At 37.0% G+C, this 17003-nt stretch overlaps 1 protein-coding gene across 1 annotated transcript in view; it reads right to left on the bottom strand.

Annotated features, from left to right (window-relative positions):
- GABBR2 (gamma-aminobutyric acid type B receptor subunit 2) overlaps nucleotides 1-17003 on the bottom strand; it is a 443392-nt gene that overhangs the window by 262026 nt on the left and 164363 nt on the right. The window contains exon 3 of the mRNA XM_065753547.1: nucleotides 6745-6915. Within this exon, the coding sequence (XP_065609619.1) occupies nucleotides 6745-6915 (171 nt within the window). The remainder of the gene's footprint in view (nucleotides 1-6744; nucleotides 6916-17003) is intronic.

A 17003-nucleotide genomic window follows, 5' to 3' on the forward strand; every position in this document is an offset into this window, starting at 1 on the left:
AATCATAGCAAGACATCCTTAAAACAAAAGAAGAATAGACTATATTTTTATAGTAAAAATGAAAAAACAAACAAACAGAAAATACAACTTTTGCATGAATGTTAGTATTCTAAAGAAAGGATACATTTATTTTATTTCCAGTTGACTTCATAAATATTATTGAATGTTAACCAGAAGATGCTTGTTTTGTCCCAGCTCCGGCAATCTGAGTTAGGAGAAAATCACTTCTTTCCTGAAAGCAGCTGAGCACATGGAAATAGAAGAAATACCTGACTGGAACAATGAAGGATAGAGCAGGCAGGAATCTTTTTGTTTTCCTTATGAGTAAAATACGAACCAGTAAAAGAAATCTGAGAGGCTTTGTAAAAAGAATGAAATGAAGGAGAAAACAACTAAAGACACTGAAAGAATGTATAAGAAAGGCACGGGAGTTTGAAAGAATAATAAATAAATAAATATTAAGAAGAGATGTTATGGAAAAATTCAGCAGTTAAACAATGACATTTATAATGTCTGTTTACGTGCTTTCATATGAAAAAATTCAGCAGTTAAACAATGACATTTATAATGTCTGTTTACGTGCTTTCACTTTCTTCTCCCTATGCCTTTTCCCTTATGCTTAACTGCCTTCTGTCTCACGTCTCTTGTATTCTGTCTTTCTACATTACTCAACTCTATGTGGGTACAAGGATCTTCCAAGAATTAAATTACAGGATACTGTTTGGAGCTTCAAGCTTCAGCATTCCTACTATCTAGTAAATTTCATGCTTTCAAGCTCATTCTTGGAGAAAAAATAATAATTTATTTCTACTCTACCACCACTTTTAAATTGTGATGGAGGCTGGAAGCCTCTGCTCTTGTCTTTCTTCAGTAGCCTGAGAAGTCAAACAACACAATCACACCTTGAGTCTCCAAAGTCTCAAAGTACATCCACCAAACACTGGTGCTTAGGCTTGTTTTCTGGTTACAGTTTGAAAGGTCACCAGTTATCTATTTTTTTCCTCTGCCTAACCCTTCTCTGCTCCACTATAACTCTCTCATCGTATCTACTTATCTAATTAACTTTTGTCAGAACTGGCCTCTAATTCAGATCCTAGTTTGCAGACTCAATAGTGAGACAGAAATACTACAATAAACTTCTAGATTAACTTCTAGATAAAATTCCAGACTTCTGTCCTGCTTTCTCTACAGAAATAGACATAATACTTGGAGAAGGCTTGTTGTTTACAAGCAGCTTTTCTTTCAGAAAGTTTTCTTTTTCCTAGTATTATATTTTTGGGATAATTTCTATTTGTAAGTACTATATGATTTCAATTTAGGTAAAACGGATTCTGATGAACCACAGATTTTTAAAGTAGATGACACTATACAAAATACAGATCAATAAGAAATCTTAGGAATGTTAAAGTAGCATTCTGTTTACTTACAAGGGAAATCTGGATTTAGTTTTCTAGTATTTTTAGATCAATAATCACAGTAAAGATGGTGAAAGAATCAGGAGGCAATATTTTATCTTCTGGTTTTTATATTTTTAATCTGTTTCATTAACTTATAGAACACTTCCCATTTTTTCTGTCTTTTTGAAATGCCACCTACACTGATAAAATTACATTAGGGGTTCTCAGTATTTCCAGGAAGAAGCAGAGAAATCACATAAAGAGATGACTATTAAGAAATACAGAAAAATAGACAGTCACTTGAGAGGAACAGAATTTAACTTGTTTTAAAAACAGACATTGTACTCAGTGGGAGGGAAATATAAATTTTTAAAAAAAATCTAGAAATATTACAAATATAATACCAAGTGGAAGCTAAATGCAACTTAACTGAATCTTAACATGACAGAGGAGTAAACAGAAACAACTGAAGACAGACTAGAAGTGTCCTATCATAAAACAACGAATTCCAAATCCTCATTAGTGTATAAGTGCAATCAAGAAACAACTTTCAGTTTGAAATATACTCTGAGCTTGTATGAATGAAATGAACAACATGTAGGAAGGAACAGTAGGCAAATTAGAATTACTGATTAGCAAATACAGCATTACTTGAATCCCAGAATGGCCCAGGTTGAAAAGGGCCTCAAAGATCATCTAGCTTCAATCCCCCTACCGTGGGCAGGGTTGCCACCCACTATCCCAGGCTGCCCAGAGCCACATCCAGCCTTGCCTTAAATGCCTCCAGGGATGGGGCATCCACAACCTCTCCAGGCAACCTGTTCCAGTGCGTCACCACCCTCTGAGTGAAAAACTTATTCCTAACATCCAAACTAAATCTCCCCTGTCTGAGTTTAAAACCATTCCCTCTTGTCTTATCACTATCAACCCATGTAAACAGTCATTCCTGCTCCTGTTTATATGATCCCTTCAAGTACTGGAAGCCCACAATGAGGTCTCCATGGAGCCTTCTCTTCTCCAACCTAAACATGAACCTTTCCTCCATAGGAGAGGTGCTCCAGCCCTCTGATCATTTTAGTGGCCCTCCTCTGGACCCATTCCAAGAGCTCTGTGTCTTTCTTGTGCTTAGGGTCCCAGGCCTGGACGCAGTACTCCAGATGGGGCCTCAAAGAGCTGAGTAGAGGAGGACAATCACCTCCTTCTCCCTGCTGGCCACCCCTTTTTTAATACAGCCCAGGATATATGTGGCCCTCCAGGCTGCAAGAGTGCACTGCTAAATCATGTCCAGCTTCTCATCTACCAGGACGCACAAGTCCTTCTCTGCAGGGCTGCTCTCCAGGAGTTCTTCCCCCAGTCTGTATAAATACCTGGGATTGCTCCAGCCTGAGTATTCCCCAAGCCTGGGAAGAATACAGGGATGCTGTCCACATCCAGCTGTGTAGAGATAAGATCAGGAAAGAAAAGGCAATAAGTGTCTTGCCTTGGTTTTCACTGTGGCCAGGCTCCCTGTGTCTGCCAGGAACTCAATCCTCTAAATATGGTTGAAAGGAGTGGATTCTGTCCTACTGTGACAGTGGAACAAGCCCAAGACCTCCTCATGAAACTGAATGTATGTAAGTTCATGGGACCAGATCATACGCATCCAAGCATTCTGAGAGAGATGGCTGATGTGGTCGCTCCACCATATTTGAAAAATCATGCCTGTCAGGTGAAATCTTCAGTGAATGGAAAACGGGAAACACTGGTGGGTCCCAACAGTTTAAAGTTATTGATAGCTAAGTGTGATTTCCTTCTCATGACTTTTCACACCAAACCATTAAATGAGTAAACACAAGCCACAGGAATATTGTTTTGTATTCAAAATACAACCCCTAGCAGGTAGTGCCAGAGAGTAGCAGAACTAGAATCAGCTCCTGCAGAATATCCAGTCAAGCTGAAAGCTCGCCTGGGAACTAGAATCTGAACACAGTCAGGAGTTTCTGAGAACTGTGGATGCGACACCCATAGTTCTTCAGAGCTCATAAATAATAAAGCAAGCCATGCTTTGAGCAGCAGGTTGGAACAGACAATCTCGTGAAGTCTCTTCCAACCTAAATTATCCTATGATTCTATGGCAAAGCAAACTCTTAAAACTGAAAATCCTGAAGAAAAAAAAAATTTACAACCTCATTTATAAACCTTTGTCACAGAATCATTAACTTTTGAAACAGACTCTTCCCCCAGAGGATGAGAATAGGGCAGAAATCCAATAAATCTAGGTCACAGAAGCACAATGGGTATGAACTTGCCCTACTTAACAAACAGAACTGATGAAGTTTGTATATACCCTTATACCAAGAGGATTTATGCAACAGAAGGGAAGTAATCCAACTGAAGGGACAGTTTCAGTTGTACAAACACATGCAAAGAATTTGTAGAGGATACTAATAGTGGGCTGTGCTATTGAGAACCATAGAATTCAGGTCAGAAACCACAATCATAAGGATCAGAGCAATGCCAAGAAAGAATCAAGTCACTCTACTTTTAACAGATATACAACACCCCCCTGCTATAGGATGGGACACCTCCCTCTAGACCAAATTACTCAAAGTCCCATCCAGCCTGGCTTTGAATGCTTTCAGGGAGGGGTCATTCACAACCTCACTGGGCAGCCTGTTCCAGTGTCTCACCATCCTCACAGTAAAGAATTTCTTCCTGATATCTAGTCAAAATCTACCCTCTTCCAGTTAAAAGCCATTTTCTTTCATCCTTTTGTTACCACAGCCTTTTCTAAAGTAGACCTGACTCTGACCTGCAGATTGACTTTGCAGCTGTTCTTTAGACCTACCTCATTGTCATGGACTTGCCCAACTGTCCACATCCTTTGCTGAACATGGCCCAACCTCTGGGCCTGCTCTGCACCATGTGCTATTCTCCTCTGCCACTCATGGATCCCATCCCTACTGCTACCAAGTAGCGTATTAGTTATTTTCTTCACTTTTTTTCCTGTGTTTTCTCTGCCTGCAGAGGGACAGAAGAAACTACATGGAGCTGAAAAAGAAAGTCTGCGGCTCTAATAATTTCAGGAGATACTGGATGCAATATCGTCCGTGAAGTCAACTGAATACAAGGAAGCAGTAACTGGAGCTTTTGTTACCTGAAAGCTTCAATGAATCCCACTGAATTTGATGTGCAGTCTGACACAGAATAGTATCAGTTACTTTTCAAGAGGAAAAGAATGACCTTGAACTCATGTTTAGCACTCTAGTAAACTCTACAAAGCTTTAGTTTTTAATATTTGTTATGTGACCAGGACAGACATCAAGTCCATTCCTCTGTCTCAATGAAAGACCAAGAATGCATATGTTGCATTTGGCTAATTTTAACAAAATTGACACAATGGAAGTTCAACAACCTACACATTCCACTGTTATCTGCATTTTGAACTTTCACCCCTGAGATGTTTCTTAATTTTTTAATAAACTAATCTGATCTATTTCCCTCTTGAAGATGGTAGTAGGTTACTTGCAACTAATTAACACTAAGCAGAGTTGAACTTTACTCTGTGTTTCTTAAATATTAAAATTGCATTACACTTGGAGTAGAGAACTGGGAGCTGTTTGCTACTGCTCTATAGTTTTTACAGCAATCTCATACTCTTGACTTTTACTCGGTTGATCATTCACTGTAGTGCTTACTGTACTTTTCTTTGGAAATCTGCTGTCTAGATAGCCATATTTCGTTAATATAGTTGATTAGTGTAATCCAGTATTTTGTACTTTTTCATTTACATACTATCTATTTTTAAATCTTTTTCTACTTGTCAAGATTACTCTGAGTCCCAATTTTCCCTCTGCAAAAGTGCTTCCAGCTCTTCTCAAATAGGTACCAAATGATCTCAGTAAACATTTTATCTATCCCACTGTCTAGAAAATCACTTGACAGAATCCCATCCTTTCTGTTTGACAGTGAGCCACTGATAACTACTCTTTGAAATTATAATTTCAAGCCAGAGGAGGATAAAATATACATACTTTTTGGCTGCTTTTTTACCTCAACACTCATTTTCAAAACATTCAACTGATCTGATGTCAATTAACCTTGGTGGCAGAAATTGGTCAGAGGCAGTATCTTTCTCATGATCAAGTTTCCCCAGTTTTCTTTAGAAACAGTCACAAAACATCACATTCATCACTTACTCCATCTCCTTGAGACCTGTTATTTTGTCTTAGAATGAAATTAGTTTGCTTTACATGATTTATTCTTGACAAATCCATTTTGACCATTGTTTAGCATCTTTTTATGTTCTGTGAAATTCTCAGTCGATTATCTGTTCAAATATATTTCCAGGAATTTATTTTAGACTGACTGGTCTATAATTTCCTTTATCTTTATGTGCAGTTTGGAAAGACAGTCAAAAAGGTCTTTTCCCTCCCCCTGCTTATTATCCTTGAATTCTCAGAGCTCATAAGGGAAGAATCTAAGATTTGTTAAGTACTTCAAAGCGAATTAATTGTGACAGAATTTGAAAATATCTGACTCACCTAAGCAGAGTCCAACCTGTTCCAACCCCTCTTCACTAGTTTTAATTATATTAGTCCTCAGATCACAGTCAGCCTTTTTTAATGAATGATGAGAAAGGAAAAAAAAAGACAACAGCTATGAAACTTACACTCCTCTATTAATTTTGCCTCTTAGTTAATTGGCCAACTCATTCTCTTGCCTTGCTGTAATTAATTACTTTAAGATGTTTTCTTTCAACTGCTTTATTCTCAATGCCATGCTTAAGGCCCTTGCCCTAAAGTCTTTTTCTATGGGCAAAATGTTGCTAAGGGTGAAACTCGGAGGATTTGGGGGTGCACAATACTTGTTCTCATCAACTCTGGAGGCTGCAGTCATTTTTGTTTCAGTAAGCTTGTAGAACTCTTTCAACCATACACTTAGCAGATTTTCTCCCTCAGTGTTCAGACTGATGCTTAAAATAAATCAGAGCAAGAGAGGAACAACAAGATGAAATTAGATTTATTCTCTATTTTAGATGAACCAATGTCAAGATACAAGCTTCCTTCAAAATCATACACTTTAGCAAGTCAAAGAGTATAAAGGATCCTTTGCTAGAAAACAAATGTGACATTTTTTGCACTTGGGTGCAATGATTTTGGTGTTAAGATGACAAAATAAGTTATGGGTTGTTTTTAACTATAGCTAGTCACATAAGCCTCAGTAGGGAAATAAGTTTACTCAGTATGGCAGACACCGCCTAGTACAACAAAGCCAAATGAGACTGAAACAGCATGTCTGTCTCTTTTACTTAATTGCTATTAATGGTGGAACTAGCTGTTTGGAAAAAAAATAATGCAAAGCTTACCTCAGAGAACCTTTGTACATCCTGGGTTAAAGTTCCTACTCTCTTCCACTGGTAATACTTGAGTAACTTCAAAATTGCTGGATTCACTGCATTATCAGATGGCACTGTCCGGAAGAAATAAGGATATTTTTTCTTGTCAGCCAGCTCTGGGGTTGTTGCTGCAAATGAAAGCTGGAAAATAAAATAAAACAAAACAAACAAACAAACAACAAAGAAAGGAAAGCCACAGTGAGTCATCTAGCAGTCATAATTAAAACTACGTTCTTTTCAGTGCAACAAGACACAGTCCTCTAATAATACCTTTTCTTACTGTCGTATACCAGAAAGAGAAGGAATAACTATGGCAGACAGGACTGCAGCATCGTAACTTGCCTGGCTCCCAGTCTCTTTCACTGAAGAGTGATCTCAGTTACCAAATTAGGCAGAGTGGCTAACTCTACATATCTGGAAACACCAGAATTGGTACAAGGTTGGAGAATATTCACAATAAAAGAGGAAATCTGCCAAAACAAATAACAAAACCTTACTGAATTCTTCTGCTCAAATTAAAGGCAATGTATTTTCAGAGGAATGATTTTCAGGTATTGTTATTTACAGAATACCTGCAGACTGACTTTCTGAAAATTCTGCTCTTATTCCTATGATATTTGCAGTTATTTCCTCCACTATTTTTAAAGATAGTAGGAATGTGTTTAATTTTTTTTTAATAACCCTGCATAGCAATTGAAGGTTTTTTGAAGTACCAATTTAATGCAAATTGATTTGACTGCCCCAAAATATGCTTCTTAATACAGATATTTTAATCCCTCAAATTCAATAAGGAGTCAAAAAGTGGAGGTGAAATCATGCCTGTGTAAGAACATCCATTCATAGAGTTAAGTTTAAATTTTCTTCAGTCAACCTTCCAGTATATTTATGCTAGAAACTGTGTTTTGAAATTCATAGCAGACAGGTTTGATCTCAAATAACAGCTCTCTTTCTTTATGTTTATAAAATCTGGAGTTAGACTGGCAGAGATAAGACTCCATTCCTTGCTTTTGCACTGACAAAGAACATATTGCATTGCTATAACCTTACAAGCCTAAATACAATTTGTTTTTTAATTAAAAGCCATGAAATCCAAACAGCTTAAAGTGTTTATAACTGGACAGTTTATACTTTACAAAGAGAAGATGCTTCCTCTTTTCCTGACAGTAGCTAGATCTTCTACTTCCATGTAAGTCTCATGTAAAGTATTTTCAGTACAGAAGCTGCTCTTCTGTTAGATTTCATGAATACAGTACACTATGAAGTACTGTCATACTGTGATCTTGATTCTTCAAAACCATACTGGTTGGCTTACTCACTACTTTGTAATATCTAGTAATCAGCCCAAGTTTGTGAAGAGCTAATTTCAAGAGAAAAAGAATGAAGGTCTTCAAGGTGGAACCACACAGCTTTTCTGTCTGGCCTTGTAGCGCTGAACATCATTTATACGTTGCACAATGAAAGGAGAAATTGACTTCAGAAATCCAGGATGAAGAGGAATGCTTCTCAGCAGCCTGGCTGCTTGCAGCTTGGTCACAGCAAAGGACTTGCTTTTCAAGTCATTATGGTTTGGGATCAAATATAATTTGTTTGATCCTTAAGGAGAAGTAAAGAGCAAGGCTGAGGCCACAGTGGTGATAAGCAACATAGGCAAGGCTCATCCTTAAGTTCACAGATGGAACAGGAAACTTTCTTAAGAAAAATAAAGAAAGCCTTAGTGAGATGGCTTTAGGGGGAAGATGTGTGATACAGGCAAATAAAATTTAGACCCATTCTTTGAAATTCCAGTGACTTAATTAAAGTGCTCACATTAGATTCTTAATCGCACAAATTACTTCAGTATACAATGAAGTGAAACCTTACAACTCTTCAATAACCAAGGTAAGATGATTCATAACTTAGATTTCGCAGCTATGTAGTGATGTGAAATAAATCCAGGTATATATGTAATACTAATAGCATCTACATTACAAAAAATATACCTTGTAATCATCTTTTTGAAGACAGATTTTAATAGAAAATAGAAAAATTTTATGCTTATGCAAGTCTTGGAATATTAGATATGTTCCAATATAGGCCTCTCTTTCCCACATTGAAAATACCAGGGCTGGTCTCTCTCTACATCACAGCCATTTTAATAAGAGACTCAAAAGAGATGGACAAATAACCTGAAATAGTCAGCTCATACGCTTTTTTCTTTCACACACAAAAAAATAAGTCACTGAAAATATCTTATTTCTCACAAAATCATCATGATGAGAGTTTGGGGACATACAGTGAACTTAATCCAACAGTCTCCAGCACACAGAATCATAGAACCATAAAATGGCTTGGGTTGGAAGGGATCCCAAGGATCAAGTTCAAACCCACTGCCACAGGCAGAGCCACCAGCCCCCAGATCTGGTACTAGACCAGGTTGCCCAGGCCCTCATCCAACCTGGTCTTGAATACTTCCAGCGATGGAGCATCCAGAAGCTCTCTGAGCAGCCTGTTCCAGCACCTCACCACTCTGTAAAGAACTTCCCCCGATGTCCAATTTAACCTTCCCTCCTTGAGCTTAAAACCATTCCCACTTGTTCTATCATAATATTCTACATTGGAAAGGACAAAGTGGAAAAAAAAGAAAAAAACATGGTATGTTTTAAAGAATTGTAACAAAAGGATCATGTTAATACGGACACAAAGAAGACTTACTGGAAAAGTATGTGATAGACCATGGTTATATAGAAATATCAATAAAAATGTATAAGTGATAAAATATGTTCACAATGCAGTCATAAAATCTTAGAATGGTTCAAACTGGAGAAGGGACCTTTAGATATCATCTAGTCCAACTCCCCTGCAATGAACAGGGACACTAACAGAAGATCAGGGTGCTCGGAGCCCCATCCTGCCAGACCTTGAATGTCTATAGGAACACATCATCCACCACCACTCTGGACAACCTGTTCCATGGCCTCACTATCCTTACTATAAAAATCTTCTGGCTTATATTTAATCTAAATCTCCCTTCTTTCACTGTGAAAATATTTTTTCCTGTCCTATCACAACAGACCCTGCTAAAGCATCTGTCTCCTTCCTTATTACAGCACCCCTTTAGATACTGAAGGGGCGACGTGATAAAATTTACCATTCAACTAAGAGTATTAACTATCCTTCAAACTGAGAATCAAATAGACAAAGATTTTTAAAAATAAATATTCGTATCTTCATAAAAAATATCATTTATTATGGCAGAAAAACTTTTCCTGTCACAACTAACTTTGGAAGAAGAGTGCATTCCATTAAGGTAAGCCAGCATGTAAGCAGGATTGGTAAGAGGATAAGCTCTTCATTTAAGAAAATGGAATGTAACACTAATGAAATCAACAGGACCAACTAGGAGTTACGTACAAGAGGAGGGTTATTAGAGAGCTGGGATAAACTTAGAAAATAAAACTATATAGAGTGTGTGTGTATGACATTTAGAAATTCAACGTTTGGAAACTGAAAGCAACTCTAGATTCCTAAAAACTCCAGAGGGAAAGGAAGCCCCAAAAGGGAAACTATTTTCTGATGATCAGCTGTTTTGTTATCTTAAGAAAGTATTTATATTAACATTTTGTCACTGTATTAATACACAGATATCTAGGAAAAGTAAGAGTTCAGAACAAACCCAAGGGTAGGATGTCACCCTAACCTAAGGCAACAGGTCTGCTAAGGGACACAATTATTTACAAGGGTTGTATTAGCTAAAGAAAACCAATAGTAAAAAGGCATCAGCAAAGTTACTGTAGGCAGATAAAGCCAGCAGGGCAGGAAAATGCATTCATTCTCCTAGGTGAAACAGGGGCGAGTGGAGTAGAGTGGCTAAAGGAAAGCAGCATCTCAGATCACAAGTTCCCCAATAGCACAGGAGCAATAGCACCCTTGCCTTCTGCCAAGAGAAGCCAGAAAGTCTGGTCTTGATAATCCTAGACTGAGAAGGAGGTGTCACTCTACAATGGAGAAGGCTTTCAAACAAACCTAGACACTATGTGCACAGAGTATTATACAATGAAATAGATTTAAAAAAAAAATGTCTTAGGTAGTAAACTGATCTTCATTTAAAAAAACACATCTGCTAAGACAACTGATTCATATTTCCAAATGGTAAAATTGGGTTATTGATCACCAGAGAGATTAGCTTAATTTTCCTAGGATTCTGGACTGTGGCTTGGACAAGTGTTTTATTGACTCCTAGAAATTTAAATCTGCCCCTGTTGCTGCAAAACAAGACTTGATAGAGAGTTTTGTATATATATATCACATATAAATGACAAGTAATGCCTGTATTACACTGATAAATCAACACTGCTAAATAAGATAAGCACTGCTGATTCAATTGGTCAGTAGTAGCATTTATTATCACTGCATCTAAAGATTGCATGCCATGTTTGCTTAGTTAAGATGAAATACTCTCTGTGAACACTGAATGTGAACTGTGAACACAATTATTTCCAAAAAGTATGCAGAATGTCAGAAAGCTCCATATAATATGTTCATACAATGACAGGCTTACACATACAGAATCTTGTCATAGGAAAATAACAAGGACAAAACTTAGTTTGCAGAAATGAATAATTGTGGCACCATACACCACTCATATGCATGCCTTGTCAGAAGCTCTAAAGCTTCAACAAACCTGTGCCAACAATAATAACACTTGAATTTGAACATTCAGAGGCAAAATAGATTGAAACCTAACCATTATATTGTATTGTTAATTGAACAACGACTGATAGAATAGTTATGTTTTATAATAAATACTGAAAGGCACAGAATGTAAATGTTTAGGCTAAATATTAATTTAGTATTTAGAGATTAACAGTACGTTTACTCTATAAGCCACCTTGCCTGGAAGTGATGTTTCACTACTACCAAATTATCTCACCACTAGACAAGTTATGAATGAAAGCATATGACAACAGTACTTGGAATGGAAGAATGGAAGAAAATGGAGATATAATCAAAAGTGAGCCTTAAAAAAGTACATGATATCATGCACAACATCAACATCTATTTTATTTTAATGAGTGATATGGATCATCATTAAACTTGAGAAAATAACTTTGCAAAGATGGTCACAAAAACTCGTGAGTTTAGAAAATATTCCAACATAAGAATATAAGCACAGTGACTTCACTGACAGAGGAATTGCACAAATCTTTAAAGTTGGTGAAAGAAATACATAGCAAAGATTGAGGAACAGAGGTAATGTTTCTTATCAATTTGCCTGGTGACAGGTGTCTAAATACAGAGTAAAAGAGATGGTTCTTAAGTGGACCTAGAAATCAAATTGTCAGTCTTCCTCACTAGTTATGCCACAATCCTGATCTCCAATAGAACAATGCTAACCACTGAAGTACTTATGTACTAACATAAGCAGAAAGAAGAAAGGAGGAAGACTAAAAATAATTTATAATTAGAAGTGGTACTTTCCAGCAGCTAGTTTTATCTGCCATAAGTACTGTTAAGTGTTTACTGGGCTGAAATCTCTGGAGACTCCATCATGCTTAAATTCAGAAGGTTTCATGAGACTGTCATGGTACAAACTTCAGAGCCATAACAGATGCAACTAACGAACATCAAAAAGTCTACTGTTAACTCTGTTGTAAGGGCTTCTACTGTGACATTTAGAAAAGTAAAATAAAAGTCTGGGATAATCTGTATGATGGTTCACTAGCAGTATTAAACACACTGGACATGAATTAATCTCATGAATGAACATTTCTTTCATCATCCATAACACATTACTATCTGATTAGAGCTCCTGTTTCTTTTATAATCAGATATTTTGCCAAATACTCCTGCCCAATATCATCTGCTGTTACCTTCATTAATAATGTGACTGAAATTGCTTCCTCTGACTGCCTCTTGGCACCTGGAAGCTTATAGAAAAAAGAACTTTCAGCTGGTCTCAGCTTGGAAGGCACTTGCCTGAATGCTGGTGGCATTCCAGTGGACTAATCCAATCACAATAAAACTGACATTCAGTTGCATGCTGCTCTGGAGACATTTCAGGAAGCAATTCTGGCTCCTGAATGAATCAATATTTTTGAAGAATACAGCTAGTTCAGATTAAAAAAAAAATCCATGCTATAAGTAATTCACAACTGAAAAACATGAGTAAGAACCATTCAGTCACATTTACTTCCAGATTAGATAGCCTGACATAAACAACATGGTAGGAACTGCAAATATCTGAATGCAGGAAATCAAGCCAGATGATAACGTTTAGTCTTGCAATGTTAAGATTTCCTACTCCCATAAAGTTTATAGGTTATATTTAAAAACAGTGACATAACTGAACCTTAGATGAGAAGAATTTTTGTTTGGTTGTTTGTTTGTTTTTGTTTTACTGGTCTTCAAGTAATGGAGAGGCTGTTTCACAACAGTGAAAACTGTAGCATGTCTGCCATAAACGAATGAATAAACAATCTAGACTATTGACATTTTACTTCACTGGCTTCTTGGGAATTTTCAAAATTTACCCTACTGTTAACACCAGCCAAGGTCCATGTTTAAGAACTTCATAGAAAAAAAAAGCTAAAGGAATTCCTAGAAGAGCATTTCAAGTGAACAGAAAATAGAGATACTAGTGTTCAAAGCAGAGTAAAGATCAAATCCAAGTTCAAAGAATGGGATTTTGATTTCCAATAAATACTGCCTAACAAAGCTAATATATTCACTTTATCTCTGAGATATGCCAAGGAAGTATATCATGGATGACAACGTCCAGCAGTTCAACAGTTAACAGTGCAACCAGTGAAGCTGGAAGTAGCCTTTTCATTTATATACTGTTTCAGCTGAATAAGAGGCAGAATAACCATCTCAAATCATACCACATCTTGATTCCTGCACTATTAATGGAAAATATCTTTTATCCTCTTTTCACTGCACATTTCTTCAGACCATTCATTTCAAAAAGTCTAGCATGGCTTGAAGCAGATGTAAAAAAAAAGGGAATAAATCTGGTAATCACAGACTGCTTTTTCTGCTCTCCAGACAGTATTTTCAGATCTATATGAGAAACAAATCATTTACACCTAAAACAGGTACTCTGCTTATTGCTGAAGGTTTATCAGAGCACTGACATCAAATGTCAGGTCTACAGAGGTTGCTGCAAAATTTGTTTTTATTTCCAAACAGGATAACAGACAAAATCTCTTAAGCATTTTCATAAATGGAGCTGCATTGTGAAAGTGCATTGTATATCTCTGTCACACTCAGTTGCTTAGCATTTGGCTACTGGCTTGGATTATACAAGAATACAGCTTCAAATCCCTTCTAGGATCCTATCACAGCATTATTATATACCCCCATACTCTATCTACCTAGCTTGCTGGTTTCTCATCTATAACAGGTAATTCTAAAAATGTAGTGCAAACCAATAGGTATGTAAATAATTCACCTTTGACAAAAAAAAGCCCTGAAAATAAAACAAGAAAAAAAATATAAAAAAATTAGATCCAGACCTATTCACCTACTCACAACCCTAAGCTCTTGGCTGACTGCACAAAATGACAAGGGCTGCTCTAGAAGTATCGCCTCCTATTTTATTATGTTGGCCTATGATGTCAGAAGTGGATGTTGATGGTGTGGCAGTAGAGGCTGAACTTTCCCACCAATATACCATTACATTTTGTTGCCCAGTGACAAATGGCAGAAGTGGGGCAGTCTGACAATGATGTCTCATATGGAAATGTGTATGAAGCAAAAGTGTGGAACCAAATTCCTTCATGAGGAAAATTCCTTCATGAGCATCCATTAACATTCATTAGCACCTGCTGAATGTTTTTGGAGACACATTTATGGAGAACGTCTAAGGATGTGAGCACAGTGAGGAGGTGGGTGCCATCATTGGTGAATAGGTAATGATGGTGCCTACATCAAACAATAGTGTTTCGTAGCTGATTATGTGCTCTATAAAATGGTATTAGTGTGTTCTTTGTTCTGGTTTCCATGGAAATAAATAGGAGGCACTACTTTTGGAGCTATCAATCATTTTATTAGTACTGTATGTCAGACTTCATCCAGCTAACACATATTAAAACTACAGCTGTTCTGTTTACATTTGACTCAAATAAGATACCCATTTTATTATTTTTCCCCCTCTATGTGATGAAAAGTAGGGAAAAGCTTTCCCAATACAAAGATATCTTCATTGTGTAATTCAGGTTGTCTTTTCTTGTACACAAATCAGCATTCTGTTAGAATCAGGGATGAGGACCATGGGGGAGAGCTAAGCTTTCCCTAACACTGCTTGAGCCCGGTCTTTATTTTTTCATTTCTTTTGCTGCAAGTATGGCGTCTTCATTTATTTTGCTGCAAGTATGGCTGCAAGTATGGCCTCTAAGAAATAGAGAACACAGTGTTAATTCAGAATTGACTGAAGTCCTTTCAAATATCCCTTCTGTGCAGCCCTAAGTAGTGAATTAGGAGCTTGTTTATTCAATCTTTCTCTACTTTCAAATCTAAGCAAGCAATGCCATGTTTTTCAAGCCCAAACAGGTGACTTCTTCACGGCACAAAGTAGGGATAAATATGCTGCTTGCTTTGCATGGAGCAGCACAGCTCAGAGCTGCCTCAACAGATCCCAGGAGAGATAGCACAGCACTAATTCTGCACTTCACTTGGACTAATTTGTTTTTTCTTTCAGATCCATAACTTTTCTGATGTCTTGACACGGCATGGCGCAGTCACAATCCACTAGAAGTGCTCAGAGAGAAGTCCAACATCATTTCCTTGTAAATGTACCTTCTCTAATCATGGATGAAGAAGAGTTACACTACGGAACTCAAAGGGCTTGCTGGAGATGTTGAAACAGTGACTGGTAAAAATATCTGGGAACTTTCTCTGCCAACAGGTGCTGCCAACAAAATAAGCACTGTTTCCAAAGAAAATATTTTTCCCATGCCCAACAACAAAGATATCCCAGTTACATTGTCACTACGAGCCTTCTGCAGAAATGCCAATCACAATTATGATTATACTGTATTTGGTATAAAAAGCATGAAATATATATTCAGGTTTGTTCTAAACCAAGATCACATACACCTGATGGTTTTCTTTATTTGCAATACATAGAGATTTTATCGAGATCTTTTAGACAGAAAGTTATGCGTGCAACACCTTCTAGAAATGTATACACCTAGGAAAAGTTAATTCAGATCTATTCAATGTAAATCACAAAACCACAGCTCTATGTTATAGCTTCTGATATTGAAATATGAATGCGTATAATAATTTTTACGAGGCATTTATTTGTATAAAACAAAAAATGGCAAATCATCTTGGTTCACGTACAGCTACAAAACCAAAATCCCTTTTCAATGTCACTGGCAGAGTGGAACAAAGCATATGCATTTCCTCCATGTACGGCTGTCTCCTGGCCATCAGATAATTGTTGCCTGAGTAATCCTCAGTGTGTTTCTCACAATACCTATGCCTTGCAGGTCACTTCAGCAGTTACTACTAATTTAATAAGTGTTTCTCTATGTCTGCATTTAAGTACAGTACTTGCCCCTGGTCTCAGAATGCATTCTGGGTAGAAACCAGTAACATTATCTACACCATTTAAGATTACCTACACATCAATTAGGTCTCTTACCCACTTTTCCTTCATTCCTACCATCATCCCTGTTCCTACAGGCAAACAACTGAATATTTTCTGTAGACTTTGTTAGTTTTCTGTAGACTTCGTTAGCTTTTTTTGTCACTTCATAGCACTGGTCACTACAATCCTATTCACGAAAATAGCCATTACTGATCTGCTCTTTTCACAAGTTATTTCCCACAACTTCCATTCATCCATCCAGGTCAGATAAAAACTGTCTAGACCACTCTACAACCATATTTAATATTAAACCTAATGTAGCCTTAATTTTTTCACACACAAGGAATACCACTGTGTTTGATCTCTGGCAAGGAGTCAGGATAGTGCTTAAGAATATCATTTAACTTTAAATATTTCAAGAGTTATATTGATTTGAGAGAAGGTACTCAGATATGAAAACTCAGTATGTGCATTAGAGTTTGGAAGGCTGGCTTACATATCTTACCTAATTTAATCTCATGTAATTCATTATTTATTACTCATTTATCATGTGTGGTGATTAAGCTGTAATTTTTCAAGTCACTTGCCTCTTCTCAACCGACTCTCTTGTGATGCAATGTTTTCTGAATTTCTGAATTGCTGTTTATTTTTATAC

Source organism: Cyrtonyx montezumae, unplaced genomic scaffold (assembly GCF_038088225.1).
Source record: "Cyrtonyx montezumae isolate F1298 unplaced genomic scaffold, pur_monq_1.0 scaffold_8, whole genome shotgun sequence".
Classification (NCBI taxonomy): domain Eukaryota; kingdom Metazoa; phylum Chordata; class Aves; order Galliformes; family Odontophoridae; genus Cyrtonyx; species Cyrtonyx montezumae.